The sequence below is a fragment of the Sciurus carolinensis genome, chromosome 13 (genome assembly GCF_902686445.1).
Source record: "Sciurus carolinensis chromosome 13, mSciCar1.2, whole genome shotgun sequence".
In the NCBI taxonomy this organism is placed as follows: Eukaryota; Metazoa; Chordata; class Mammalia; order Rodentia; family Sciuridae; genus Sciurus; species Sciurus carolinensis.
Genome location: NC_062225.1, coordinates 72,158,905 through 72,183,899, shown reverse-complemented (window position 1 = coordinate 72,183,899; position 24,995 = coordinate 72,158,905). Strand labels below are relative to the sequence as shown.

The window sequence follows — 24,995 nt, the reverse complement described above, 5'->3', positions numbered from 1 at the left end:
ATAGGCAGGCCAGCCCCGCCTGGCGGCGCCGCGCCGCGCCGGGCGAAGACCTGGCCGCAGGGCGGCGCGGATACCCCGGGCGCCCAGGGTTCCCGCTGCACCCAGCGGCGCCACGGAGGGCGCGGACGACCGCGCGCAGCCGCGCCCTCCCTGAGAGCGGCTCTGCTAGCCGGGTTCCCGGCCTCGCGGTGGCGCCGCACTGTGCCGCCCGTCTAGTCTTGAGCACTGTGATTGTTTTCTAAAACCCAGAGCCGAGGCCCTCGCGGCCGCTGTCGGGGCCCCGCCCCGAGCCCCTTGCCGGGGCGGGGGAGGCCGCGGTGCGCACGAGAGCGGGCGAGGGAATCCCTCTCCCTCCACGTCACCCGAAAGCGAGGAAACCCGCACTCGCGTCCTCTAACGCAAATGACCATCTTTGGCAACGTGCGCCAGTGGAACAGACCAAGGGCGCTGGGCCCGGGGGGTGGGCGGGGGTGGGGAAGGGCCAGGGCTGCCTCGGCTCCCCCAAACCCTGCGGGCCGCCCGCTCGCACCCTTGCCACCGCCTTCCTTCCTCGCGCGGGGTGCGCGGCTGGCGTCAGCGCCGCGGAGAGCCGGGCCAGTGAGGGGAGCGCTGCGCCCGCCTCCTCCCCTCCCGCGCCTCTTCCTCCTCCTCCTGGCCTCCTCCCCCCGCCTCCTCGCGCGCTCCTCCCTGCAAGGTGGAGTCGGGGTTGACGTGAGTGAATCCACATGGTACGGGGCTGGAGAATAAAGAGTGTGGAGTTGAACTCGTGCCATTGTAGTGACTCATCTCGGGCAGAGCGCAGGGGCTCGGAGCGAGCCAGGGAGCGAGCGGCGCTCGGCTGGGGCAGAAAGAGAGAGAGAGAGAGAGAGAAAGAGGGCGAGGCGCGGACGCGCGAGGCGGGCCGGTCCGGGAGCGGGCGCCGGGCGAGGGGTGCAGGTCGAGGCGCCGGCGCGGGGCCGCGTCCCTCTCAGCGGCAGCTCAGCTGGAGCCCCACCGGCCGCAATCAGCGGGCGCGCTTGGGACCCGGACGGGCGCACGCTGCCTTCTAGTCAAGTGTCCGAGCCGCTCAGAAACTCAGGCAGCGAGTCGGCCACAGGAAGTTTATTCTCGGGCTCCTTTTCTAAAAGGAGGAAACAGAAGTTTCTCCAAGCGGGCAGCCTTTCTTTTCGCTTTTTTGGCCCTGTCTGAAATCGGGGGTCCCCGGAACTGACAGGCGAGGCTCCCCCGGTTCCTATTCCTTAATTTCCAATTTTTCTTTGGACCGCGGGTCCAGGCTGAGCTCCGGCAGCGCGCGGGGGCGGGAGGGCGCGCGCAGGGGAGGGACCGAGGGACGCGCCGACTTTTTAGAGGGAGGGACCGGGTGGACAACTGGTCCCGAGGCGCTCCCGGAGCAGGAAAGAAGTGCCGTGCGAGGCGCGCGGGGATCACTTCCCGGTGTCGCCGCCTCCCTGTCCGCGCCGGCCGCCGAGGGGGAAAGGCAGGGAGCGAAGACTAGAGCCCGCGGCGCGGCCGGCGGACCAGCGAGCACGCAGCAGCCTGTGCGCGGCCGCGGCGAGGGCGGGGAAGAAAAACACCCTGTTTCCTCTCCGGCCCCCACCGCGGATCATGTACCAGGATTATCCCGGGAACTTTGACACCTCGTCCCGGGGCAGCAGCGGCTCTCCTGCACACGCCGAGTCCTACTCCAGCGGTGGCGGCGGCCAGCAGGTAGGTGTGGGCCCCGGGTGCACCTGGCGGCGCGGGCGGACCCCCGCCCTTCTCTCACCGCCCTGCCTCTTTTTTTGCTTTCTTGCGTTTCTTGGCTTGGTGAGAAAATACCTACGGGGCACAGTTGTAAGTTGTGGGTTTTTGTTCTGTCTGCCCCACCCACCCCCACCACTTTTTATTTTTCTAAACTGGAGCAGGGATGAGCCCGAAGAGTCAACAGATCCTTTCCTTCACACTACATCTTAGCCAGAAAAACTGCTGTAATTGCAGGTCTCCCAGGAGACTGTTACCTCCTTCCACCCCCCGCCCTCCCCCGTTCCCCCCCTTTTGGTTGTGGACAAGGAAATCTTTGCACCCCCGAGCCCCTCCCAACAGTCAAGTCCCTGATCCTGCGGGAAAGCCCTCTTCCTCTCTACTGTTCTCCATCAGTCTTAGCTCATTTCTGAAAAAGGCTGGGGACTCAAATACAGTTGGGTTCCTTCAAGTACCCCGGAGTGAGGGCGAGGGTTGCCTCTGGGAATCAGGTGCGAAGGTCAGGAAGGAAGAGGCCGGCCTTGATTGGCCTCTGCCGCTGCCTGTGTGCCCCGCGCATTTCCTGTAAGGGTCGGAGCAGAAGCCTGTACTCCCTCTGTGGAGCGCCTGAGGGTCTTGGGATACCTGGTGCGAGGAGACCAGCGGAGGGAAGTGGGAGAAAGAGACATCACTTGGGCTCCTGGGTGGTTCGGGAAGCAGAAAAACAACCTGCTTCTAAAGCAGCCGGACTGGTTTGCTCTGGAGGGATTGTGCCTGTGTTCCTGTGTCTATAAATACCAGAGGTACTGGTGGGGCATCTGCCCTGGGCAGCAGCTCTCCCACCTCCTCAGTCTCTTGAGGGGGCTCGGTTAACACCCAGGCTTTTCTCTGCAACCTGAAGCCCACCTTGGTCAGCATCTGTGGAGTCTCTAACCAAGTTTGTTGCAGAAAGAGTTGCTCCACAAGTCTGTGGCCTTGGTCTCTAGAAGCCAACCAGACAGGAGGGGCTGGGGTGGGCTTCCAGCGAGTGGTGCGCCCAGCTGGAGAATGTAATGGAAAGGTGGCTGTCTTTTGGATCTGAAGAGGGATACCTATTCCAAAGTGAATCCCCATACCTGGTGAGTCCCCCAAATGGCTTTTCTGTGCCTTCCCTCTACCCTTGGGGTACTCGCCTAAGCACCCACTGTAGAAAGACCAGTCTGTGCATTGAGGGTGAGTCAGTGCACCTTTAAAATTAGCATCAAGTTGATGAGTTTAAAATCTTACATGAAAGTTTGTTTGCTTCCCAACCCAGTTGGTGTTTTGTGTTGACTCCAGTTATCATTGATCGATGGGTCGGAGTCATTTATGCTTAGACCCATTCTCTCACTATCCAGTTCAACAAACCCCCAAACACGTCTTTCCATCTCAAATCAGGAAAGGACTTTTGGATTTCTTAGTTCTTTTGCTAATGTGACTGGGACATTGATCATTGAAATAGTACTTGGCTTTGCTCCAACCCTGGGGCCTGGATGGGAAGTCAGACCGGACATCAGTGCCCCAACTGAATAATCTGTGTCACTAGGGCTTTGAGCCCAGGATGTGAGTGAAGGCAATTCCCTGTTTTGGAAGCAAATCAGACAGGAAACCAGTGTTAGGAAGAAGGAAGAGAACTCAGTCCAGCAGAGTGTAATGGGGCCTCATTACCGAAGCAAAAAGCAGCTGTTGGCTAATTCCTAGCATGCTGTAACACATGAGGATTTTGCAATTAGCGACAACCAGTGCATGGGGTTCTCGCGTATGCCTGCCTGTTCGACCCAGCAGCCTGAGTGAGATGCCTTTCAAACTAGAGGGATTGGAGAGGTAATGCCACTTACATGAGTTTCTCTGCTGGCTCCTCAGTGGTGGTGGCAGCTAGGGGGACAGGGGAGTGAGGAGCAACAGGGGGAAGGTTTTTCCATCATCACTGTGACTTGTAGCAAAATAGTTCTGTGGCCCTAAGGACTGACCTCAGAAGCTTTTGTTACTTTGCAAGTGTGTGGCTATGACCCCGCCCGAGCTGAGGCTCAAGGTAACTTTATTACATACCAGATAAAACCTGTAATCACTTTATTTCTCTTAGCTTCCTTTATGGGGAGACTTTCTGGCCGTTAGTGGATGGGCCTTCCTCCTTTATGGCATTGCAGTGGACCAATCAGTGTGAGACAGTCCTCTGGTTTTCCCTCGGGCAAGTGAATATTATGTTTTTCCGGTCTCCTTGTTTGCAGGGTCTAGTGTTCCCGGTAAGTGTCTGCTGGTTACTCAACCCAGAGTTTCCTTGCCTGTCCAGATGCATAAGACTTGATCTTAACACCAGGCCACGGGTTCCAATGACTTGGGGGTTGAGGGGCAGATAACTCTTTGTTAAAACCTCCTTCTTGTATATGGCAGGAACTTGAAACATGAAAAATATTTCCTGTTGCAGTTATGGTTTTAATCTCAAAGGTGGGTCATGGGTGATTTAGTTCTGTTAGGAATAGTTGCACGTATCTCCCTCTCCTGGGTTTTGCTTTTTGTTGTTACTTTTCTCTCTCCTAACTTTCCTAGGATAACACCTCCCAGATATATGCCCTGCCTGGCTGCCTGGCTGTTACGGTTTCAGGGCCTGAGCATTACGCAATCTAGCCAGTTACACAAACATAGGTCATTTCATAACTTGTTTTCATCAGCCAGGCCCCCTTGTAATGAAAAAACAAAACAAAAACAAGACCCAGAACTTTTCCAAGGCTACTATTTGCTTGTTTCTCAGATAACTTGTGAAAATAAATCAAGTGGGGTATTTCCTTTTTGGAATCAAGGAATACCAGGCGAGCTCTCTCCTTCTCAGCCACCCTTTCCCAAGACACACACACAGACACACACACACACACACACGTACACACGCACAAAATTCCCCAGAGTGAACTTTTGCCAACTGTACCAGGCTGGGACATTCCTCACATCAAAGAACTTTTACCAGAAATGACTGTGATTCCCAAGTCAGCCTCAAGCATACCTCTCTAGTGCCCCCTACGGGACATCTTCAGAAGAACTATCTTGGGAATGTATTTTTCCAGCCTTGGAGTGTTAACTTGATTAGTTTTTGGAATTCTTAGAATTTTTTTCTTTTTATTTAGAAACAAGTAATTGCCATATATTTGACAGTGGTTAACTAGGAACTGCTTGATTTCCAAAGGAATATCTTGCCAGGCACAGCAGTAATCCTAGTGACTCAGACTGAGGCAGGAGAATGGCAAGTTCGAGGCCAGCCTCAGCAACTTGCAAGACTGTCTCAGAATAAAAAGAAATGAAAAGTCCTGGGGATGTAAGCTTAGTGGTAAAACACTCCTGGGTTCAATAACCAGTACCAAACAAAGATTCCTTTTCAATTTTTTTCCCCCTAAATAAAACCTGATTAGAAAAGGATTGCTTTTTTGCTTTTCCTATTATGATGTCTGTTCCTTTAGGGTACTAGGCATGATGTTTTCAAATTCCCAAGGCTTGTTTTCTTGAGATGTTTGTGTTGGGGGGTCATTGTTCAGAACTGGTGGGAAAGTGAAAGATGTGTATGAAGCGTCTGGGTGCTTTTTATTTTTTAACTTTTTTTTTTTTTGCCTTGATCTTACAGATGTTGTAGATTAGGATCAAACAAAATGTTATCCCAGGAATTTGTCTGTTCCGCTGATTCTTGGTGGTGGAAGTCAGCTTCAGTTTTTCATCAAAGTGGATGGGGTGAAACAGCAGTCATGTATTGTCTGAGTGGTCCTTGAATTTCCCGATCCAAAACACTGAAGGCTTTTCCATTGCTGTGTTTCAGCCTGTCTTCTTATTCAAGATGAGTGTAAAATTAGGAGACTTCTTTTCTTTTCTACTTTAATACAAACACACCAGAACGTAAACATCCAAATCCCTGTTGTCCCTTTCACCCTTGTTCTTTGAGGAGACTGGAATACTCATTTGAACGTCGTGACTATTGGTTAGACTCAGAAAGGATTTGCAGTGCCACTTTTTTGGAATTGCTTTCAGTACATGCGTTTGAAAAACCCTCCCTGCTAACAAAGCTTTGTCTTTAAAGAGTGAATTTGATATTTGGAAGTTACCAAAAGATCTTTTTTAAAAAATAATTAATTCATATTGGTTCTTTTTAATTCTCCGTGACAATAGAATGTCTATGACATAATTATTAAAGCATGGAATATAATTTGTTCTATTTTGAGCAAAGTCTGACATGCAGAGTCTGAGTGATCAGGCTGGGTCCACTGTAGAGTATGACCCCAAGTCCTGTTGGCCTTAGTCGTGGGAGTCCACCTGGGAGAATGTGCTCCAGGACAAGCACACCAGAGCAGGCGCCATTGGTGACAGCAACACCTTTGTCATCTATACATTGGGTTTTATCCCCACCCGTTAAATAGGAATAAAAATACTGATTTTGAAAAAAAAAATACTGATTTTGAAAATTAAAGAAACTAACTTTCTGTTGAAAGAAAAAATAGCACCATTACTTTGTGGGTGTCTCATCCATGCTGTATGTGGTAACTTCTGGTGGCCACTGAATTTCAAAATGACGGCAGCTGTTCTGACTGAGGTGAATACGTCCGTGCCAAACCCCATTCGGTAATTCTACCCCTCCTCAGCTCCCTGGGCTGGATAGAGACGATTTCAGATTTCTCTTGGCCAGCGTGGTCTCAGCCTTGTCATGTGACTGATGTCACCAGGCTCACCCTCCTGTGGTCCTAAGGGAAGACATGAAGGCAAGCTCACCCAGTGAGTGCAGAGCTCCGAGAGTTGGTGGTGGTGGGAAAGGGCTTTGGGGTGGGGCTTCTGGCCGGAAGGGCCCTGGGAGCAAAGAAACCAGGGAACCTGGGATGACTCCAAATCTATCACTTGTCATTTTCTCTTTGCTTTTTCTTTTATTCCTTGCTTTTCTTTACCCTGGTAGTGAGGTGGCAGAAGTTTGAGTAGTTCTTTCAGGTGAAACTGGATGAAGATCACCAGAGATGGTGTGTGTATACTGTGAAACTTTGGAAATCATGATTTATTAGCAACAATTTCCATTCTGACTTACGCAGCATTTCCTCAGAGAAGAATGAAAGGTCAGAGGTCACAGTGATGTCCAGTGCAGAATCTTGTGAAGACTGGTTGAATTCCATTCTGAGGGTTTTGGAGGACATCCCTGGTTCAGTAAAAATAAAACATTTGCATTGTCTTGATACAGGGCCTCCCCGGGATGGCTTGGGAAGTGTTGAGAGAGTGTTTATCCTTGACCTTTCTCTTCCCCTGAGCCAACCTCTGCGATGTTGGAATTTTCCTTTCCCCATCTTGGAATCCTAAAAAGGAGAAAGAGTCCAATCCTTTCCAAGACTTCACACCTGCCTTCCTGACGAGGCAGGTCACAGCGTCCAGGCTCATGGCTTCAATACTTGGGGGCCCTGATAAGAATCAGGCTGGAGGAGAAATGTCTGATCCAGGGTTGGGTGGCCAAGAATGCCAACCCTGACTTCTATATCAAACACCATGTCTGCCCGGCTCAGGAGTCCCTGGGATAAGCCCTCTGCCCCATCCAGTCATGTGGGAAATGTGTTCCCAAACCCTTATTCCGAGACCAGCAACAGGCCGTGGTTGTGGCCTCACTTCCGAATCCAAATCCCTGCTGTAGCGCCCCCAAAGGCTGATTTCCCCAGTCAGCAACATCTGGGCTGAGACCTTTCTAACCTGCATGAGTTGGTCCTGTGTTCCTAGCTCTTCTCAGCCATGGGAGGGGTACACACATACTCACTGAGCAGCCCATGGCACCCTAGGGACAGGCTGCTGCAGGGTGCCACTGAAGTTCCCATACCCCAAACCCACAATGAGGCTCATAAGGGCTTGACCTTCAGGGTCTGAAGATCCAGGTTGTAGCTCTCCAGGTTAGGCGGCTGTCTCAGTTCAGATTTTGCTTTCTTATTTCCTGTCTTTATTTTTGTGCCTCCAACCTGAGCCTCGGAGATGAGAATGATCCTCCAGGATTAGGATCAGCAAACTATTTTTATAAAGGAAGTTTCATGGAACCCAGGCACACCTGTTTGCTTACATGTTATCTATGGTTGCTTTCATGCTAGGATGAAGGAACTGGGTTGTGACACAGACCATGTAGCCCACAAAGCCTAAGGTATTTGCCCAACTCTGCTCTTGGAGGACAGCGGGGCCACTTTGTCCTTTCTGAGACATGCACCCAGAAGTCAACAGGGCTACACAGCTGAAGTATTTGGAGGCTGTGCCAGGCTGGAATGCCACGGCCATCTAGCATCTTCAGTCGGTCCCTAGAGGAGGAGCTTCCTGGGGGCCATAGAGCCCCAGGGGAGCCAGGTTCCTGGCTGCCTCCCAGCCCTCATTGTCACCACGTATCAGGGATTGCAGCAGGTGCTGTGGCCCTAAGGCCCACATCTGAGAAACTTAACTTTGGATCCTGTTAAACGTTAATTCATTTGAAAGAACCATGATTTATTCCCAACAGGACATTTGGCCGATTCTTGGGTGTGTTGGCATAGAAGAATGCCAGGCTAACTTTTGGGACCTCAAACTCCTAGCCTCACCTCTTCTCTCTACCCTAGTGTCACTTTCTGAATAATATGTTTGGAGTTGAGACCAGACCCATCTGCCAGATCTAATTGAAACTTTTGTATGTCTCCCAGAGAGGCTCCTCTGGAGACAAAAGCCTTCTTTATCAGCCCCAGTTCCCTCTGGGGACGGGACATTGTTTTCCTTGCAGTTTGGAGCCAGTGTGTTATCCAGATGGCTTTACCTCCGTCTGAAACAAGGTGTACACGCGTTTGGAGGCAGTCATTACCTCCTGCCTTGTTTTTATTGCTGTCTTGTTTTGTCTAGACCAAGCCATTGCTGCAAGGATCCTGGCTGTTGTATACCGGGAAGCACATTCTGTGGACCTGCCATCCACAGAGCGGGGGACCAGGAGGGGCTCAGAGGCACCCACTCATCCCTAAGGATTCTTAGTCTCCCAACTTTGCTTCAGGTTTTTCGCTTGCTTCCCTCAGCCTTAAGCAGGAACACTTTGGCTGTTGGAATGAATGGATTTCTTGGGTGCTTTCCTGGTGGGAAGTCTGACAGCTGTCCCATGGAGAAGGGGGTCACATCAGACCATTTGTACTGGGTGCCTCTGGGGCATTTCAAATCTAGAAACTGATGTGGGGAGAGAGATTAATGCAAAAGTTGGGTGCTTCCCAGGAGTGGGAAGCGGGAAGTTCTACCTGGAGCTGCCCTGTGCAGAGTATACAGAGTCATGTAATGACAATGACATGACAGTGGTGGTGGCGGTTGTGGAGCAGTGTTTCTCAACCCTGGCTGCACATTAGAATCTCCTTGGGGGAGATAGCTCAGTCGGTAGAGTGCTTGCCTTGTAAGCACAAGGCCCTGCGTTCGAACCCCAGCACCCAAAAAAAAAAAAAAAAAAAAAAAAAAGAGTTCTGGTAGAATCTCCTTGGGAGTTAAAAAGAAAAAAATCCCTTTATCAGAACTCCACTTCCAACTAATTACTTTAGAACTCTAATGATGAGGCTCTGACATCAGTGTTTTTTTTTTTTTTTTATAACTTCCTCAGAATATTCCAGTGTACAGCAAGAGCTGAGAAGCAGCAGTGTACTTTGCAGCCTGTGATTACAAGCAGCTGCTTATTTAATCCTTGTGACAGTGGATGGAGTTTGGGGTTAGTGTTCCCCTCTACACCCTGGAATTGAGTCCTCAGCAATAAGCCCAGGGCAAAGCTCTTTGAGGCTGAGCCAGGCCTCCAACCCAGGCCTCCTGACTCCAAGTGCAGTGCTGATTCCAGCCCCTCCCATCCAGCACCCTGAGAGGAAGAGCCGCTGTCTGGGACTCTGTGCTTCTGCACACACTCAGACATGGCCGCCATCCTCACATCTCTGTCTCCTCACAGTCCAGCCCCGGTTGTCCAGTTTTCCTCCCTGAAGGTCATTTCCGCCTTGGGTCCTTCCTTGCTACCAAACTTTTCCCTCCTTCATACACACCTGCTTCTTTCCAGTTAAGTCCTGTTAAAAAGCCCAGTTATCTTTGCCTTCAGAGTGCAGCTCCAAGGCCATTGCCCTGGGCAGTTGTTTTCTGGAATCCCAGAATCCTCTGCAGTGGTAAAATTTAGAAACTCAGAATTCACTGCACTGGGCAGGATTCCTCATAGTATCCCAGAATCCACTGCACTGGGTAACCTTCCTCATAGAATCCCAGAATCCTTTTGCTCTAGGCAGCTCTCCTGGAATTCCAGATCCATTGCTCTGGGCAGCTCTCCTCATGGAGTTCCTTGTATAGGCTGCTCTCTTCACTGAATGTCCTTGGCCTGGGGCCCTGGAGCAGTCAAGTTCCACCTCTGATACTGTCAAGGTGGGGGAAGGGGGGAGTAGCAGGAGTCCCCAGCTCTGTCAGCTACAGTGAGGTCATCTAAGTTTCCTTTTATTTACACAGCAGCTACCCAGATGTTGCCACCAGGGGCAAAGAGCAGAGGCTAATACTGCTAGTGCTTCTAACCCTGGTTGGTCTGACTGGGCTAGAAAGAGGCTGCTGCATCATCCATGCTGTATGCTGACGATAGCAGCTCATCTGGGGCCAAACAGATCTGTGGACCTCCTTGGGGAGAGGGAAAATCTGTATGGACCCTTGGCAGGGGTGGCCTGATACTGTCTGAGAGTGATGGGGCCAGATGTCAGCACTTGGGGTTGGATTTTGAGGAAGAAAGAAGTAATACTAAAGAAGCTTGTGTGGCATTGTGTTGAGAGTCATGGCCTCTCTGTCAGATTGAACTGGGTTTGAATCCTGACACCACTGCTTGTCAGCAGTGTGGCCTTGGATAAGTTACTTAATCTCCCTCTGACCAAATTTCTGCCTCTAAAATAGAGATAATGGTTGTTCTTACCTCAGAGGGAGAATTAATGAGATAATCTAGGTGAGACATTGACATGGTATGGGCCATTTAGTAATGTTAGCTATTATTATTGTCGTCATTTCAGCCACCAGTTTTAGGGGGTGGAATACTGGAGAACTTTTCTGTGGGGGGTGGGGTGGGGGGGTACTAGCGATGAAACCAGGCAAATGTTCCACCTCTGAGCTACCACAGCCTTTTTGAGTTTATTTTGAGACACGGCCTTGCTAAGTTGCCCAGGCTGGTCTCAAACTTGTGATCCTCCTGCCTTGGCCTCCTGAGGGATTATAGCTGTGTGTCACCATGCCTGGCTTGTGGATAGAGAAATTATCTGAGGATGAGGATTCACCTGGGTTCCAGGACTTTTTTTGTTTTTTTGTTTTTCCTTGAAATACTGGAAGTAGGGCCCTTCCCCACACACTGTCCAGTAGCTGCCTTGGAGAAAGGTCAAGCCCAGTTCCTGAGGTTCCTAAGGAGCTGGCCCATTTTCATTTTTGTACTCTGTCATCATCTTATATTTTAAGTAGAATGCTTCCTGCAGCATGTTCCAGAGAGTTCTGCAACGTGGTCTAGGTATAAATTAAGAGACCAGGAGAAAACTCTGAGCTGGCAGCACTGAAGTTTGCCACAGACAATATGTGAACCCAGAGAGAGAGATGTGTAGATAGGTAGAGCTAGACACAGCGTGTCTGCCCCAAGCAAGATGCAGATAATGGGAAAGGAGGAGGGACAAGGACATCAAGAGGAGGTCTGACTGCACATGCTAGCCTCTTGGGTTCCAGTCTAATGGGTAGAGGACACCTTCTCATGGATCTGGCCTTTCCTGGATGGGGTCATAGCTCCATCCTGAACCTCTTTGGGAAGTGACAAATGTAGACACGGTATGCTTCCTGGTGACCTTTCTTTCTCCAAAGCTGCTGGTGTGCAAATTTCCAAGTTAAGGTATCCCGTGCCAGTACCCCAGGGATTAATAGGTGGGTGACTCAGAGGCTTGGGAGGCCTGGGCGCTGCATCCTGCAGATGTGTGCCCCGGAGGGCTGCAGCTCAGCGTCACAGGTGTCGTGGAAGTCATTTGGGATATGATAGCATCCTTGTTGAGCCCCGTGGGGATGGAGTCCTCAGGACCCCAGTCAGCAAGCAGATCCAGTGTGAGGCCCAGGAATAGTTAAGATCGTCCTGATTCATGGATGTGTGACACTTTCCCAGGACTTGTCCAGAGATGCCCGCCTGGGGTCCTGACCTTCCCCTCCAAGTCCTGATGCTGCTGTCTGGGAGCTTTGGCTCTGTCCGGCTTGCTCTGCTCAGTGTCTCTGGGTTCAATCATACCTTTCTCCTCATTTCAGAAGTTCCGAGTAGATATGCCTGGCTCGGGCAGTGCCTTCATCCCCACCATCAACGCCATCACCACCAGCCAGGACCTGCAGTGGATGGTGCAGCCTACAGTGATCACCTCCATGTCCAACCCCTATCCGCGCTCACACCCCTACAGCCCCCTGCCTGGCCTGGCCTCCGTCCCTGGGCACATGGCCCTCCCAAGACCCGGCGTGATCAAGACCATTGGCACCACTGTGGGCCGCAGGAGGAGAGATGAACAGGTACGACTCAGGCTAGCAGAAAGGAGCTACGTTGGTGGCTTTGGGGGCCTGCTAAGCACTGGGCCTTCCAGTTTTTTGGAAGACTGGTGCAGAGCAGAGTGAATGTTCTAGAAGCACAGAGGAGACAGGGACCTAGGCGATGAGGGTCATCAAGCCTCTTATCATCAAAGGCAGAGCTGGAGACCTGAGATGGGTCTGGCCCTGTCATCTCATCCCTGTCCCTCACTGCTAAATGGGAATAATGGTCCCCACCAGCCAGGACTTGGTGCCTGAGGGAGATCACACATGGGAAGGCCCATGGTAGATATCACCAAAGTTGGGGGAACTGTCACGAACTGAGCCTTGACAGAGGGCCATGGGACAAACACCGCTGAGCCCTGGCTGTGAGCGTTAGATTCACCCGTAGCCCCCTCCCCATGTCTGGTGCAGGCCAGGCACCCAGCTGTCCTCAAGGGCCCCATTCAGGGCTGGTACTGGCCACATCACTTTCATTCCTCCTCAGTGGTTCAGGCCTTTGGCTTAAAGCAGGAGCCCATTCCAAGGACCTGGAATGTACAGTGACTGTAGGGCCTCAGGAGTCTGTTCAGTTGCTTTAGCTGATGGGCAGGGGAGGTCAGACCTAGATTTTTAATTTTTTCCTCAAGGATCTCAAGAGGGAGCTGTTTTGACTGGAGACATTCATTCAGTGTTCTAAAGGCCCTTCACCTGCCTCAACAGTGATCTGGGACAGTGCTGAACTCCCTTTATTCCCGAAGGAGAACTCAGAATCATGCTAATACCCCAAGGAAGGAACTTAGGCTTTCAGAGAGCCCCATCTGCCTGCTTCACAGATGATACCACTGAGGCCTGGACCTGCCTGTGCTCACTGGCAGTTGAGAGGGGAGCCTGGACTGGTTCTAACCAGTTCCCCAGACTTGCTCTTCCAACATGACCAGGCCACTGTGAGCCCAGCAGAGGCGAAATACATTAGCAGAGGAGTCCCCTTTTCAAATGAACTGTGAACCTGGAGAAGTATTCCAGGAATACTTCTGGCTCAGCATTGGAACCCCTCTACATTCCAACCCCTGTCCAGTGCCACTCTGGCATCTCCAGGGAGGATATTCCAGGACAAGGGCCTTGAAACATGGTTCCCAGTGGGTAATGGTGGATGTGGGACCAGTAGTCCTCAGGATACTTACAGGACTCACCACTTTAAGGAGCTAGAAGCTTCCTGAGGAGCCCTGCTCGTCTCAGTACAAAGCTGGGCCTCTACCCAGAACCTGTTGATGGTGGGGGGCCACCATTCAGGGTCCTGTGGAGAGAATAATAGATGCCGTGCTAGAGCTCACAGTTGCATGCTGAGCCTCTGCTGCTGGGGTGGGAGGCCACTGTCGCCCTCATTGTTGCTTTCCACAGTTGCAGTTGCACATGTTGCAGCAGCAGTGATCGTGCATCCTTCCCACAGGGAGTTCAAGATGCAGAGCTTTAGAGTCACTGATGATCCATGTTGTCCCAGGACGTGAGTGACTCCAAGTGAGAGCCAGGCTTGGAAGGAGCTCTCATGCACTAGAGGCTCAGCAAAGCAAGATGTGCCCGGTGCTCTTCATTCTCTGCTGGACCTACCTCATAGCAAATTTAGAAGTTTGTATCTAGAAGACACTTTGGAGACCATCTTTTCTAATTTTCCCTCTGTTCCCATCTTATAGATAAACCAACTGAGACCCAGAAAGGAGAAGGGCCCTGTTCAGTCACAAAATGAGTTAGTAGCAGAGCAGGGACTGCTACCTCTTTGACCTTTGCCCTGTGTTTTTCCCACCACACCACCTAGGCGTGCCCTAAGACAATCTGTCTGGAGAACTTCCTTCCTTTGAGAGGGAGGGAGAGAGCCAGGAGCATTTATCCCCCTTCAATTAGGACTTGAAATAGTCCCGCTCCAGCCTTGGGGAAGCCCGGGCAGGGCACCCTAGAACCTTGGCTTTTAGGTTCCTAACCCTAGGGTCTTTCTCTGAGGCTTCCTTCTGCCTTCCCCAGCCTCCCCCTGGGGAGGGCCTGCGAGAAGCCAGCCCAGGAGGCTCCCTCTGAGCCCAGGGCCGTGACTGAGGAGATGAGGAGAGGGTGTGTGTGGCTTGTGGGGAGGGCGGGCCTGAGCTGCTGACACACTCAAGCTGTGACCATGTTGATCTCACCATCCTCGAACACTTCCTATGTCGACAGCTCCCACACGTTGCCCACACCTCACCAGACAGGGGGGAGGTTTCTGAGGCCAAAAGTTGGCAAGGGGGAAGGAAGACTTGAAGTGGACCAAGGCCAGCCCTTCCTCTTTTCTTCTCCTTATTAGTAAGGGCTCTGGAGGGAGCATATTGAGTCTTCAGGGAAATCCTGGTGGCTCTTTTGGCGGGAAACCCTAAACCCAGGACAACAAGGCCCTTGGCTCTCTTGGTAACCAACGCTATTGGTGGCAGTCTTAAGGGTAGCCAGAGTTTGGGGCCTTGGCCAAGTGAACTTGTGACCTCAGCCAGACCATGGGGTCATCTCTGGGTAGATGGTCATGGGATTGTCCTCATGGATACATTGCCATGATTTGCTATTCAGGACATCACAGCAATGGACTTCTACATAGCCTGATGTGGGACCAGCCAGGACAGTGGCTCTGTTCTTTATGGGGTGACCAGCACTTGAGGCAGCATGCCACCGTGAGGAGGCTCTCTCTCCTTCCCTAAGTGTTCCATCAGTTTTTTCTCATGTGTCTCCTGAGAGCAGGACCTGGTCTTGTTCCCCTTGGAATCTCCTAAGCCCCCAGTATAGCACTGGACCCAGAGTAGGTGTGCACCAAGGTCTGTCACTGAATGGGGAGTGGAAAGCTCTTCCCTTCGCCATGCTTCTTCTGCTTTGGCCCACAGCCATCTCCTTGGTCCCCTTTGCCTGAGAGGGGGATGGGGTCATGGCTTTGAAGGGCTCCAGCCTGCGAGCAGAGCAGGGTTCTTGTCCTCTAGTGTGAGTGCTGCGTTTCTAACCATCCTCATGACTAGCAGCTGGTGTTGAGTTCTTTGCAGGGAGATCTTTTGGTTCACAGAGAAGTTCCACGCTCCGAGAACTGTCTGGCACATAGAAGGTGCTGGTTTGTCAAATGGCAGAAAGGGTGGGCAGCAGGACTGAACGGACTTTCCGTCCAGCCTAGAGCTGTGCCAGGCTTCCTGGGAAGGCTGAGCTGTGAGCAGCTGGCACTCTAGGGTTGGCAGCTGGAGTCAGGAGTGGAGTGGTACCTGGGGCCCTCCACCAGCAACAGACATTTCCTCCTGGGTGGATCTTGCCTGAGTGGGGACTCTGGGCCCAGCTACGTAACCAAATGGGGATAATGAGGCTTGCAGAGCAGGCAGAGTAATGGGGAGGAGTAATTAGCCCAGGTTTGGAAGCAGCTGCCTGAGTGGGTGGGGCTGGGCCTGGCTGGCCGCAGTGGCTCCTCTGGGCCTGGGCTGCACTTGAATCAGCTGACATGACAATGTGGTCATCACGCAGGGGCAGTGAGTCCCAAACCCACTGTGGTCTTTCTCTCCCTCTAAACACCAGAGGTCACTTTCCAGGGCAGATTCAGCAACAAGTGCCCTGCAGCGGCCCTCTAGCCCAGCCACACTCCTCCGGCCTTGCTTCCTCCCCTCCCAGGCCCAGAAGGGCTGCTCGATTTACTCAAAATACAGTTTTATAAAATGCTGTGGACCGCTTACCCCATTCCAATCATGGTTCTGGACTTTGGCCTCTAGCTGTCTCCTGAAGAGGAGGAGAAGCGTCGGATCCGGAGGGAAAGGAACAAACTGGCCGCTGCCAAGTGCCGGAACCGCCGCCGGGAGCTGACGGAGAAGCTGCAGGCGGTGAGCTGCTTTGCGGGGGGCACTCTGGGTGGGCTGAGTAAGGGCCCAGGACTCCGGCCTCCCGGCCCTCCCTTTGCTCCCACATGCCCTGGGGACAGTGGTGGAGATGGGACATTCCTTCCTGTGGGCACGTGGGTCAACATGAAGCTGAATGAAAAAGTGAGAGAGTAGAGCCTGGCCTTCCCCACCCGCCTGGGCCTGGGGAGAACCGGACAGCCTTCTCGGACCAGCACCTTTGTCACTCCCGGTCTCGGAGCTCTCGGCTCTCAGACCTCCTGGGTGAGGGTGGCAGGAGCCCGGACAGATCCAGACCTGCCCCTCCAGGGCTACTTCCCAAGGTTCCAGCCACTCCATGCCTACTGCCCGCAGGGCTGGCCCAGCCTGGCTCAGGCACTGCGGTCTGAGCTGAGTCAGGGTCGGGGGATCCTGATGGAGACAGGTCACGTGCCTGCTGACTGCACCGTCTTGGGGTTTTCTCAATCCTTCATGGACAGGAGGCTTTCTGCCTCTATCACAAGCCTGGAGCCCTGACCTTGGCACCTGAGTCTGCCCTTGGAAGTCACTCTCCCATGCTCCCTGATTGCCCAGACCTTGGGGGCCCACGGTCCTGTCCCTCCTCTTGTAAGATTGACCTAAGGTCACGTTAACTCCCTTGAGTCTGGTCCCATAGCAAGGGCCGTGCGCCACGTGGAGGAAGCCCGAAGCGGGGGCTGACTCTCCTGGGCGGAATGTTTGCCAAGTGAGGAGGTGAGCGAGACTGTCAGTGGTCCTCACGGTGACCAGCCCGGATGGGGCTTTGGCAAACATCCCATCTGGTTACCACCTGCCTGCTGGAGCCTCCCTTTGTCTGTCCTGCAGCCTTTGTTCTTGGGCATCCACTGTGTGCCATGTGGATTCTGGTACCTGCAGCAATGTCCTTGGGAGGTGTTAGAGCCAGGGGGATGAGGGAGTTCTCTCCCCAGAGAAGGTGGGCGGCGAGTGATCAGCCCATCATGGCAGACTCCTTGAGCAGAGCCCTCCACATCACTAGCCTTTCTCTGGTCTGACACTTCAGGAGCCATGCCCTGTGTGTCTACCTGAGGTGTTCCTTACCACCGCCCCAGAATAGGCTCTCCCCTCCTCCCAGAAACCTCACACCTGCTCCCCCGCCTCCCCACCCCCTAACCCCTGAGCCACATCCTCCACAGGAAGCCTCTCATGAGCTCATGACGCTCGTCAGACCCTTGAGACAGATGGAAACTTTTTTTCACTACGGAATATGCTGCACTCTGCTTAATGAAGCTTTTGCCCGCATCTCCTTGTTGGTGAACGGGAATCTGTGTTAGGGATGCAGTGGGGACAAGGCTGGTGACACACACCTTTCACCTCCCACAGCTGCCCCTCCATATGTATTTGCTCACTTCTGCTTCTCCGGCTTTGTGTGAAAGAAGGGGGCTGTCACACAGAAGGCCTCATGGGGTGGTCTTGGCGTCCTCACAGGCTTGTACAGGCCTCAGGTGCTTCTTCCACTGAGTGTGGCTGGCCTGAGTGTTCTCTGATGTTCCGTCTGTCCTCAGAAGACAGAGGCTTCAGAAACTGGAGCAGAAAAGGGGGGACCCACGGGGATTGCCTGAGCACTTCCACAAGCCAGGCACTGTCCTGCTGCTGAGAAGACAGTCTCCGCTCTCATGTGCTTCAAGTTCTGTTTCTGTGCACCCACAGGGGGGCTGGCACGAAGCTGAGGAGGAGAAGCAGAGGAGTGGGGCTCCATCCTGTACTCCTTTCTCCATGCAAATCTCTCTCACCGCTTGTGGGGACCCAGGGACAGTCCTGGCACCAAGGCAGTAGAGTGTAGTAGATGCATCCCAAGTGAGATGCATTGGGATTCAGATCTGAGCTACCCAACTGTCAGCTCTGTCACTTTGGGCATGTTATTAAACTTCTCTGAACCTCAGTTTTCTTATCTGCAAAATGGGTTGATGGTAACATCTGCTTTCAAAAACTTTTGGAGAAGTGAACAAAATAATCTGTGAAATGCTTAATACAGTGCCTGACACGATGTAGGTGTTCAGCCATGGCAGCTCAATTGCTATTTCATTTCCTTCTCAGGAAATAAATCATGAGCCACCCTGTGACTTGGAACCAGTAATGTCTGTGGCCAGTGTGTGGACTGGCTGCTCTCATACATTTGGTGATCTGAGGACATTGCTGGTTCTCCCTTTCGTATCTGGCTTGGAATCATCCCCTAGTGGCTCCTTGGCAGGTTGTTGTCCCTCACGTCCCCCTCTTCCCCCTGCAGGAGACAGAGGAGCTGGAGGAGGAGAAGTCAGGCCTGCAGAAGGAGATCGCTGAGCTGCAGAAGGAAAAGGAGAAGCTGGAGTTCATGTTGGTGGCCCACGGCCCTGTGTGCAAGATCAGCCCCGAGGAGCGCCGATCGCCTCCAGCTCCCGGGCTGCAGCCCATGCGCAGTGGGGGCAGTGCAGTGGGTGCAGTGGTGGTGAAACAGGAGCCCTTGGAAGAGGACAGCCCCTCCTCCTCGTCAGCAGGGCTGGACAAGGCCCAGCGCTCTGTCATCAAGCCCATCAGCATTGCCGGGGGCTTCTATGGGGAGGAGCCCCTGCACACCCCCATCGTGGTGACCTCCACGCCGGCCATCACTCCAGGCACGTCGAACCTCGTCTTCACCTACCCTAGCGTCCTGGAGCAGGAGTCGCCTGCGTCGCCCTCCGAGTCCTGCTCCAAGGCTCACCGCAGAAGCAGTAGCAGCGGGGACCAGTCATCAGACTCCTTGAACTCCCCCACTCTGCTGGCTCTGTAACCCTGCGCTCTCCTCCCCAGCTCTGGAGGGGTCCTCGGCACTGCCTCCTCCCAGGGACCAGCACCTTTGAGAGCTCCAGAGCCCTGAGGGCCAGAGGGAGCCCTGCCGGGAGCTTCCGGGCTCTGGGGAACCAGGTGGGACTTGGCGAGGCATTGGAAGACTTGGGTTGATCCTTGCAAGCCATGGACCTCCTCCCTTGCTCATCTTACGGAATTCTCCTCCTTGAAAAGCCATGGAGAACTTGGTTTGGCGGACTCAGATGTCTCTGGCTTCTGAAGAGCCTGGAGCTTCCCAGATGTTCCGCCCCTTTGTCACGCTGTTGTCTCTGGAGTGAGGTGTCCTCTTCCCACCCCGCCGAGCATGCTCAGTGCCTTTCGGTTTCCACCCTCCCTCGACCGGCCCCTTCCCTCCCGCAGGGTCAGTCTCACTCCCTCTTGGTTTTTATCAAATTTGCCATGACATTTCAGCCGGGTGGTCTGGATATTAAAGCTCTTCATTTCTGGAGATGTGGCAGCAGGTGACTTTTCCACTGGGGCTGACTTGTCCAGAAGGGGACAAAGTGCAATACAGAACCTTCCCTCCCCTGACACTCCCCAGTGCACCGCCGCCTCCAGAACTCCAGCAGGGCTCCCATGCTCCTAGCAGGGGCCGCCATCACTGGGAGTCTCGAAGGACCCTTCCTCTCCGCCCTCGGAGATGGCTTTTGGACGGTCGGCCTGGCCAGAAGACAGGGTGTGAGACAGCCAGGGCACAGGTGGGGTTTGCCAAATGCCTAATTATCAGGCCAGGAGCAGTGCTAACAAAGCCACATGGGTGTCCTGGCCAGCTTCCCCTCACCTGGTGTCTTGAGCTGGGCGTCTCCTGTAATTACTGCCTCGCCATTCTGCCCCTGGACCCTTCTCTCCAGACCAGGGAGGCGTCCCTCCCAGGAACCACATATCACTCCAAGGCCCTGCTGGGCTCCACCCTTCCCTGGCTCTCAGGGTGACGCCACCCATGGAGATTTAATGAGCGTGGGCCTGGACCCTCCCCAAGGGAGGCTCCTCTCCAAGCCTCAAAGGATGGAAGGGCCAGGCAGGAAGGAGGCAGCCAGTCCCTGGGGGTGTTGTATGCAGCAGCAGCAGCTGCCATTGCGCCTGCCCCAGCGCCCGACCTTCCCTGCTATGGCCACACACTTCTCAGTGAAGCAAGGCCCTGTCTGCCCTCTGGGGTCATCTGCCCCCTGATGGCTCTAGCACTCTGTCTTTCATGCTCCCCCTGCCCCATCCCAGGGTGCTCTTCTGGCCCAGTTGACAAGCTGTGAGCAGCTGGCCCATGAGCTTTGGCTGGGGCTTGGGGCGCATGCGCCATTCCTGGTTGTTGACTCTTTCCAGCTGCTGAAATCAGAGCTAGGATGTGTTGCTTCCCACCGCAGGAGAGCCACCCCTTCCCACAGCCCCTGGGCCTCCACCCCTCTCAGCCTTTCCTCCTGAGAGCATGTTGACACATGACCCTGGGAAGCGGCTTCTGGTCAGAACTGGCCTCTGTGGGGATGGTGCTCTGAGGGAGTCCCACTGTTGGTGACTCAGCTCCAGAGATCAGTGTCCACCCATTCAAAATGATATCAGTGCCCCTTAAACCCAGTGGCAGTTGCATTTCTGAGTCTGACTGTGGAGAGAACAGGAACAGCTTCACAGACCTGCTCCTTTTACACCTGAGGTCACACGTGCTGGTCGTTATTTAATTCCATTACCCCCTTAATGCACGAGGCACGCAGGATGGAAGAGACATATGCTGAAAATACACAGCCAGCAGGACCAGAGGGCATGATGCAGGGGTCAGCCACGTAGAGAGGAGCTGAGAAGAAAGAGGATTTTGTTCTAAACACTTTAAACATGTTCTTTCCCGTGTTCCCTGACTGCGACACTGCGCTCTGGGTTCCCCAGGGTCCTTGGGAAGGGTGCTTCTGAGAAGGAAGGGCAGCTGGGTTTCTGGCCTCAGATGAATTCATCAGAGAAGCAGAAGGCAGCCAGGGTGCAGGCGACGCAGGGTTCGCTGGTGCTGTCAGCTCGGAAAGGCTCCCTCATCTCCAGTGGTTTTGTAGCCAAGTGGGGGCTATTCGTTTCTTTGTGCATATAGATATTTCTTAAATGAAGCTGCTTTCTGGTCTTTTATTTCTAAAAGCTCCTTTACGCCCCAGTCTGTGCAGCATGGATCCCAGCACAGGTCATGGTCTGTGACTTGGGGCCACATTGGACATTCCTGAGCCTGAGTTTGGCTTCTGTTCAGATTTCAAGCTATGCTGGCACTGGAACCCACAGAAGGCACAGCCCCAGGGACTTCAGAGACCTCTGAGGTGTAACCTTCACCTCTGGGGGGAGGCTGAACATTCACTCCTGAGCCCTCAGCATGTTCTCAGTTGCTGCCTTCTGACTCGCTCTCCAGGGTCACTCCCTCCTGCCACCCACATAACGAACGCTTGCTCCAGAATCACCAGACACCCAGCCTCTGCTCTGTCCTCCATGGCTCCAACTAAGGGGACAGCTGCAGCAGGGCTGCCTTTGTGCTTGGGAGAGGAACTGCTGTGCTTCCCCTTGTCCCCGGCATGAGGGAGCTGGTGAGGACCCAGGTGGGTCTGCCGGTGACTGGGATGGCATGGAAGCATGCCAGTGTGAAGCACAGTCCTCGTGGCTGCCTGGCTGGCCTTTCTGGGAATGGTCCTGTCCCTGGTTGGGTCAATGGGGACAGTTGCTGACACAGGGAAGAGCAGATCCCAGGTGAAGCTTAGGAAATTGCTGGAGCCAACGCCAAGCCGAGAATTCCCTGGGGAGGTTTTTCAGCATGAGTGGAACATTGCTGTGTGGGAGGCCAGGTGTGCCCGCTGAGGACAGTGGTGCAAGCATCTCAGTCCAGAGCCATCAGGGCTGCTGCTTCTCCCTCTGGCTTTGGGGAGAGGAATCTCCCTCTGCTCCCGCTGGACTCCAGCGTAAGGAGGAGACAAACTCTGGAGCGTTGGGGGTTTTCTCTCCTCACCCACAGAGCTTCTTGCAATCTCGCCATGTAACTTCCTTCCCTGATCAGACACCCGCTGGCCCCTTTAGGGACAGAAAGAATAAACACCTACTTGTTTGGCACTTTTCTATTTTTCCTCTTTGAAATGAGGGCATCCCCATATAGAGAGCCCCAAATGATGGCTAAAAAGAAACACTAGGAGGTGAGGTCTTCAGTCAGATGGCCGTCAGTCTGACATTTGTTCTCATAGACCCATCCCCCCAGCATCCTCCCACCTCCAGACCCTCTCTCTCCTCGGCCTGTGCTCCTCTGCAGTCCCTAGATGTCTGGAGGGGTCCTTACAGAGTGTGGAACGATAGGAAATGTGCTGTGCATAACTTCCTTTTTCAAACTTAGATCAAGAGATCTTGCTGCATTCTGCTTCTTGATTCTTGGCATTCATCTTAAAAGCCAGCATCTCACTATTTATTGCTAGGTTGTGGAGTATGCGTGAGAGAATGTGCGTGTGAGTGCGTGCACACTTCCGGGCGTGCCTGCATCCTCCTGCAGCTCTTTAGAAGGAAACCCAGTCATCCCACTACTAATTTGGCATCTTCTCCTGCTTCTAGTGTTTTGGCCATGCATCAAGAAAGGGTTTTAATTTTCCAAAGCTGACGACGTGTTCCGGAGGGGCTGAGTCAAATTTTGACAGGGGTGGCGGTATGGAAAGGGAGGGGGGAGAAGAAATTGACATTTATTTTATTATTTATTTTAAATGTTTACATCTTTGTGTTGTACTAAGCCTGAATAGAAACGGATAGCATTAAAATACTCGGTTCCTCTCTCTTGCTTCCTTTTTTTTTAAAAAAAAAAAAACTTAGGATAACGATGCTTTTTTGTTTCTAAAGTGATTTGTGACTTGTGCTGTATAAACTGTATAAAAAGTTTCTGTTTTTAAAGATGGATTGTCATTCCTCTGGGGACAGTGGCTGCCAAGAAATCTACTTTGTAGGAGAACACGATAGATCCTGCCCTGTACCTCAAAATTACTTTCTCTGTACTATTAAAGACTTATTCCATTTATTTTACTTTGTGGTTACTTGATTTGAGGAAGAAAAATATTTGACTTTGTATAAAGACTAGGTATCAGGGTGTCTTTTCTGCAGTGGGAGATGTATATATAGTATTTTGGTATTAGTGGAAATTCATGAACTCTGTGCATCTGTATTTGAGATTGTCAATGAGGTGGAGTGAAGTCTGCTACTAGACCCTGGAGGCAAACAAGTCGTACAAGGTTTCTGTCGCTTTCTGAGGGAATTTAATGCCCTTTCTGGATACCTTTTTCTGTTTTTTAACTAATGGTGAAATGGTCCCATTAGAGGATCTCTTATATTGACCTCTCTAGGCAGGACCCTGAACTCAAAAAATCTTTGTATAGTTTTGAAAATTGAGGAGTATCTGTGCTCTGAAGCATCTCTGGTGGTGTTTGTTGTGTTGTTATTTTGTCCTGTTGTTTTACTGTATGTAACACAAGCCTACAGTATTTGCACTAAAGAAAGCTTGTTAGAAAAAGCTTGCTGCTATGGAAGAAAGAACATATTAAAACTTCTTTTCCCTTGCGGTTATTTTTTGTTGTTGTTCGCTTTTCCACTTTCCGTTGAGTAGCATTTTGTAGAATAAAATGAATTAAGATTGAAGAGTCTGTGATGGTTGGTTTATTCCATCTTTCTCCATCTCTTCCTGTGACTTCCGTTTTTCTTCGATTCCTCTCTCACTCTGGCCCTGGTGGGTAATGGCGGTCTCTCTGCTGGGGATGGGGCTCAACTTGAACCTCTTTTTGCAAAAATAAGAGGTGGGTGGGCTGCCGAGAGGGTATTAGAGCTCCCGCTGCCTCTTCTCATTCTTCCCCCTTTGACCCGCTCCCCATCCTGTTTCCCACTGCTTGGGCCTCATTCTCAGCCAGCTGCCAACTACTGCCAAAGTGTGAGCCAATAAAAGTTTAAGGGTATTTTGTTTGAACAGGTTGACTCTGGAAACCCAGAAATCTTCAAAGAACCAATTAAATGCATGCCAAAGTTGTCATGGTGGTCAGATGGGATCAAGTGCAGGAAAGACTCTGAAAATAACTGAAGCATGCAAGTCTGTGGTTTGGTGCTGCTCTGGACTTTGTTTTTGAAAAGTCACAGGTCATTAGGTGCAGAACACTCAGAAGTGTCAGCCCAGGCCCTATTGTCCTGTAGACCAGGAAACCTGGAGGGACTGAGCAATATCTGCTCTGGGGTGCTCTTTCCTCATAGTGTAAATGGTAGGGAGGCAAAACTGTCATTACTTAATGCCCAGAGCTGAGAATTAGCCTTAGAAAGTACACACTTGCTCCATTGTGCTTTAGACAAGCTCGATGGCAGGCTGACAGCCAGAAGGTCCCTGAAACCTAGGCCAGTCCCCACTACTTATTGGCTGTTGAGGTTCGGAGAAAGCCATCGAACCTCTCTGAACATCAGTTTCCTCATCTGTGAAGGAGGAGTCGATGTATCATAAGAGCAGCCTCTTAGGAGGGATAACCATGTCCCCTCCAGTCTCTTTCCAGTGAGCTGGTGGTGTGGGAGAACAGTACTGCTCAGAAGTTTCAGTACCAGGCCTTGCTGTGACCTCTTCTGCCTGGATGTTCAAGGGAACACTGAGTCCAGGGTGTTTCAGTAGTAATTCCTAAGCAACTGATGTGTTTTCTTGGGGCAAATGTCAAGGAGGCAGATGTTCAGAGTGTTCACATCTGCTTCTCCAGCCTGTGGTGGTGATGCTGTCCCCAGAGTGGCTTGTGCTCACATTTCTGCGCTTGTCTCTCACACCTAGGTTCTTCCATACATTTTTCATCTTCCAGTAAAGCCTCAGAATCTACTTTGCTTGCTTGAATTTGCAGTTCTTCACCCATATGGCAATTAGAGCAGCGGATGATTGCCAGGCACTTAATAAATGGAATCTAAGCTTCTTTGTGCAGCTGCAAGTGCCTTAAGAACATCTGGTCAGCTGATTAATCTTTTTTTTTTTTGGTACGGGGATTGAATTCAGGGGCACTTGACCACTGAGCCACACCCCCAGCCCTATTTTGCATTTTATTTAGAGACAGAGTCTCACTGAATTGCTTAGCACCTTGC

At 52.3% G+C, this 24,995-nt stretch overlaps 1 protein-coding gene across 1 annotated transcript; it reads left to right on the top strand.

Moving 5' to 3' along the window:
- The first annotated feature begins 770 nt into the window (after positions 1-770).
- Positions 771-23,545, top strand: Fosl2 (FOS like 2, AP-1 transcription factor subunit). Its single transcript, XM_047522077.1, has 4 exons — positions 771-1,707; positions 11,980-12,231; positions 15,969-16,076; positions 18,355-23,545. Exons 1-4 carry the CDS (start codon positions 1,606-1,608, stop codon positions 18,871-18,873), a joined length of 981 nt encoding a protein of 326 aa, XP_047378033.1. The 5' UTR covers positions 771-1,605; the 3' UTR covers positions 18,874-23,545.
- The last annotated feature ends 1,450 nt before the right edge of the window (positions 23,546-24,995 follow it).

Excerpts from the sequence above, each read along its gene's own strand:
- Fosl2 (XM_047522077.1), top strand. The coding sequence starts at position 1,606 with ATGTACCAGGATTATCCCGGGAACTTTGACACCTCGTCCCGGGGCAGC. Across the intron at positions 12,232-15,968 it reads GCAGGAGGAGAGATGAACAG|CTGTCTCCTGAAGAGGAGGA; the intron begins GTACGACTCAGG and ends TTTGGCCTCTAG. Across the intron at positions 16,077-18,354 it reads TGACGGAGAAGCTGCAGGCG|GAGACAGAGGAGCTGGAGGA; the intron begins GTGAGCTGCTTT and ends TTCCCCCTGCAG.